This window comes from Vigna angularis, chromosome 4 (assembly GCF_016808095.1).
Source record: "Vigna angularis cultivar LongXiaoDou No.4 chromosome 4, ASM1680809v1, whole genome shotgun sequence".
NCBI lineage: Eukaryota > Viridiplantae > Streptophyta > Magnoliopsida > Fabales > Fabaceae > Vigna > Vigna angularis.
Genome location: NC_068973.1, coordinates 33,842,448 through 33,846,966, shown reverse-complemented (window position 1 = coordinate 33,846,966; position 4,519 = coordinate 33,842,448). Strand labels below are relative to the sequence as shown.

Below are 4,519 nucleotides of genomic sequence, written 5' to 3'. Positions count from 1 at the left end.
AACGAGAATTTGGTGGACTAATAAGTATTTATGTTCTAATTAATTTCAGTCGTAAAAATACTAATTAAGACACAAATATATGTTTTTTATAACATATTAAAACGTCTTCGAAAGTATTGAGATGAGTACGCTAATTATAGTTTTTATTGAATTTTTTTTTCTCTAGCTAGTATTTTGAAAGTATTTGCTATATCTTTATTTTTTATTTTTTTTATTTGAGCCAGGAAAAGATGAGAGCCGACACGAGTTTACCGACATTAATTAAATTCATACGTTGATTGAATAGTCGATATTTAATTTTTATTTTTTTATTTTTAATAACAACAGAGTAATAAATTATAAATAAAATTATCTCTTTCCACTAATTTTCAATACTTTTTACGTACATAAGCAAGTTTAATTTTCAATTATTTTTTCTTTTTTTTATTCTCTCACTTTCTATTATTTAATTTATGAGAAGAATACATTAAAGAGTTTACTACTCTACCATTAATGAAAAGAATACATTTAATATACTGGCCACATCTAAAATTCACGCAGTACAGGTAGATTGTGAATGAATGAAAGCAAAATGGGTTTATTTAGATTTGATGTATCTTACTGGATAAAAGGTCAGCAGACAGCGACAACTTATACAACATTCATCATCCATTATCAGATGCATGAACATACACTACTGTTTTCTGAATCAGGGATTAGTTATCAGCCACCTTCAAGCAAGCAAATTAGCCATTCAATTAGCCTTCTGACATCTCACAATCATCTTTTATTGTTCAGTTTTCGTTTTATTTAGGCCTATTCTAAAATCTAATACCCAAGGAATGTGAACTTGTCACAGCAATCATCTTATAAATGATAGGGATATTTTAATATTTATGATACACGGGATCGGACATAACCAATTATTTGAAACTAACAGTTCCATCAATCAGTAATTAAGGAAGAAGAAGTTTGCTTCTTCATTTTCTTTATTGGGGGAAACAGTGCTAGATGGAGACCCTTTACTACACTAGTCTTCCACTTCAAAATACAGTGTTCTTTTTTTCATGCAAAATTTACAGCTAACCTTTCAAGCTGGTTGCTTGGTTCCCCTTCATCATCATACATAATCTTCAGCCTGCTGTAACAGACCATGCAGAATGAATACATTATTTCTTCTCATTCACTCCTATTTTCTTTTCACCACCGTCTTTGCTGATAACAATCCCAACCAGTTTACAAGGCTCAGCATCCTCAAGTTTTTGAACCACAGCTCTCATGGTGGGTCTTAAAGCCGGAAGAGTTCCCGTGCACAGAACCGCGGTTCTCAAAACCTTGCATGCTTCCTCTTTATACATTTCTGGAATCCTCGAATCCACAGCACTCCTAAGACCCTCTTTGCTTCGTGCCATGTTATGGACCCAACTCACCAAGTCCTTATTCTCCCCAAATTCTGCTTCATTTGGCCTTTTTCCAGTTACCAGCTCCATCAGCACCACTCCAAAACTGTACACGTCACTCTTCTCATTCACTTTGTATGTATAACCATATTCTGCACCAATTCCAACAACATCAAGACATTAATAAACACGGTAATAATAATTAATTAATGACACTCAAATAATTAGTATCCGAAATGATTTACCTGGAGCAATGTAACCGTGGGTTCCGGCGATGACACGAGAGGAAGAATCCTTTCCAACGTTGGCCTGAATAACCTTGGCAAGCCCAAAATCCGCAATTCTAGGTTTTAGAAACTCATCCAACAAGATGTTACTAGATTTGACATCTCTGTGAATCACGGGCCGTTCGCATCCGTGATGCAAATACTCCAATCCTTTGGCTGCCCCAACAGCGATTTCGTACCTCGTTTCCCAATCAAGCTCCATCTTTCTACTTGTGTGAAGCCGATCCCACAAGCTTCCATTGGGTAAATACTCGTACACCAACAAGCTCGAATCTTCACTCGTTATGCTGCAATAAAGCTTCACCACATTCACGTGCCTTATGGAGCTCAAAGCCTGAACCTCTGCATCGAACTCCTTAGACCTCCCACCCTGCTTATTCCCAAGCATGGGAGTGCTGCTCCACGACTTTTTCCGCGCGGGTACATCGGTGTTCCAAATATGTTTCACCGCCAGCTCTTTTCCGTTGGAAAGCGTGACTCTGTACACGTTCCCTGAACCTCCCTTTCCTATCAGATTCTCCTGCTTGATGGAATCTAGAATCTCCCCCTCCGAGAAACTTAACACGTGGAACGATTTCACGTCCCAGGATTCTTCCTTCAAGGAACGTTCTCCGAATCTTTCTCCCTCTTCCTTCCTCCTCTTCAGCTGCAAGTAAACGCCCAAACACGAAAGCAATAATATCGACGCTATCGCGAAGCAAATTACGAGATCACGCATGTCCTTCGAAATGCCAGAGGAAGAAGAGCAACGAGGAAAGGAGTTGATGGCGTCGATGCTGCACAAACCGGGGTTTCCGGAGAGGCTTCCGTTGTAAGCTTCGAGGGTTAGAGCCTGAGGAATTTTACCCGTTAATCGGTTGTACGATAGATCAAAGAGGCTTAACCTGAGGAACGCCAAACCCCCAGGAATTTCACCAGAGAGATCGTTGTCTGAAAGATTCAGAGAATTCAGCGCGGGGAAAGAACCCAACGAGGTGGGGATTTCTCCAGAGAGTAAATTCCTCGATAGGTCAATGTCGTTGAGGGATTTGCAGGAACCGAGAGATTCCGGTATCGAACCTGATAACCTATTGTTCTGCAAATGAAGACTACCTAGTTCTTTAAGCTCCCCGATTCCTTCTGGAATCTTCCCCGAAATCTGATTCTCGCTCAGGTCCAAAGTCACCAACGACGTTGCTTTGGAGATTTCATCGGGTATTTCACCGGACAACCGATTTTGCCTAGCTAATATTGAACCTAATGTTTTGGCGTTTCTGATATCCGAAGCAACCGAACCTTCGAACTGATTCAGTTCAATATCGATTATTTCGGCGTTGGGCAATCCCCAAATCGCCGGTGGCACGGTACCCGAGAGCGAGTTATTGCTGACTCTGAATCGCTTCATACTCCAACAGTCTCCATAGGTGGCCGGAATCTCGCCGGAGAGATTGTTCTGAAGCACGAGCAGTGCGGTCATCTTCCCCTTTTTACACATTTCCGGCGGAATAGTCCCCGACAAAAAATTCTCCGACACATCGATGAAATCAAACTCAGCCCAGGAACCAACCTTCTGAGGAATAGGACCTGTCAATTTGTTCCTGTACAGAGACAGGGACTTGAGGCCTTTGAATTCGCCAATTTCATCAGGAATCTCCCCTGACAAATTGTTCTCAAAAAATTGAAGCGAAACCAGATTGGTCAAGTACTTCAATTCAGAAAGATCCCCTTCGAGTCTATTCATGGAGCCGTCCAAATTCTTAAGCCCCTTGAGGTTTCTCAACCCGGTTGGAATCTTCCCCGTGAAGGAATTGTTGAAAAACACAAGCTGCCAGAGTTTCCGAAGGTTCACAATCTCCGCGGGAAATTCGCCGGTGATGAAATTGTCGGAGAATTCCAATTCCGTGAGCTCGGTGAGGTTGCCAAGTCCCACCGGAAGTTTCCCTCCGAGGGTGCAGTTGGACAGGTAGAGCCAATTCAGCTTCTTGAGACTCACAACCTCTTTTGGAAACGGCGTGAAATCGAAAGGGTTATCTCCGACACTTAACTGCAACAGACCCGTCATGTTTAACAGCGACTGCCACGGAAAAGTGCCCGAAAATCCACTTTTGTTTAAAAACAAATACTCCAACTGATTAAGAGGAGATATGTCGGGGAAGGGACCAGAGAAAAGGTTGTTTCCCAAATCCAAGTAGCGCAAGGTGACGCATTTTCTAATGTCCTCTGAAACATTGCCATACAAGCCGTTGTAGCCGAACGCGAGTTTCTGGAGCGATGGAAGGTTGCAGAGAGAGTCAAAGGGAAGAACCCCAGTCAGATTTTGGTTGGAGAGGTTGATTTCGGTGACCGAACGGAGGGTGTTGCAAATTACTCCGTTGAAACTGCAAACGGAGTTGGTGTCATTCCATGAGTCAAAGAGTTTTGAAAAATTTGAACTCTTGAGAGAGGATTTTAGGTTGAGAAGGATTTGACGCTGGTCGTGCTGTTGGGCGGTGAGTAGAGAGAAGAGTGAGAGAAGAAGCAGGAGGCGAAAGGCGGCGGACATGTTTGGAAAGTGTGAAAGATGAGTCTCCGACTTTCAATTTCAACTAAAACGGGTTAAGTACTCAAATTGAATAAAAAGAAGGCGCTCATTGGTGTGTCTATCCATGAAGTCACGGTAAAGCAATTAAGCAAACGGCGTCGTTGGAACATGGCTTAGTTTACTACGAGGTTGTGTATTTCGTATTCCTGTTACAACGGTCGTTTCTCCTCTCGTTCTTGTTTTTTATTGTTTTTACCGCGTATTTTCTTGATGCTACTTTTCCTAAAGCACTTACTACTTCTCTCGTACCAGCGTGTGGAAGAGTCGTGGACGGATGTTGGGATGAAACTGAA

The 4,519-nt window shown here is 41.9% G+C and overlaps 1 protein-coding gene across 1 annotated transcript; it reads right to left on the bottom strand.

Moving 5' to 3' along the window:
• Positions 1-821: 821 nt before the first annotated feature.
• Positions 822-4,238, bottom strand: LOC108331880 (receptor-like protein kinase 7). The gene is made up of 2 exons (XM_017566871.2): positions 1,625-4,238; positions 822-1,531 (listed from the first exon to the last, which is right to left on the bottom strand). The coding sequence occupies exons 1-2, from the start codon at positions 4,185-4,187 to the stop codon at positions 1,149-1,151; spliced, it is 2,946 nt and encodes a 981-aa protein (XP_017422360.1). The 5' UTR covers positions 4,188-4,238; the 3' UTR covers positions 822-1,148.
• Between the last annotated feature and the right edge of the window lie 281 nt (positions 4,239-4,519).

Excerpts from the sequence above, each read along its gene's own strand:
- LOC108331880 (XM_017566871.2), bottom strand. The coding sequence starts at position 4,187 with ATGTCCGCCGCCTTTCGCCTCCTGCTTCTTCTCTCACTCTTCTCTCTA. Across the intron at positions 1,532-1,624 it reads CCACGGTTACATTGCTCCAG|AATATGGTTATACATACAAA; the intron begins GTAAATCATTTC and ends GAATTGGTGCAG.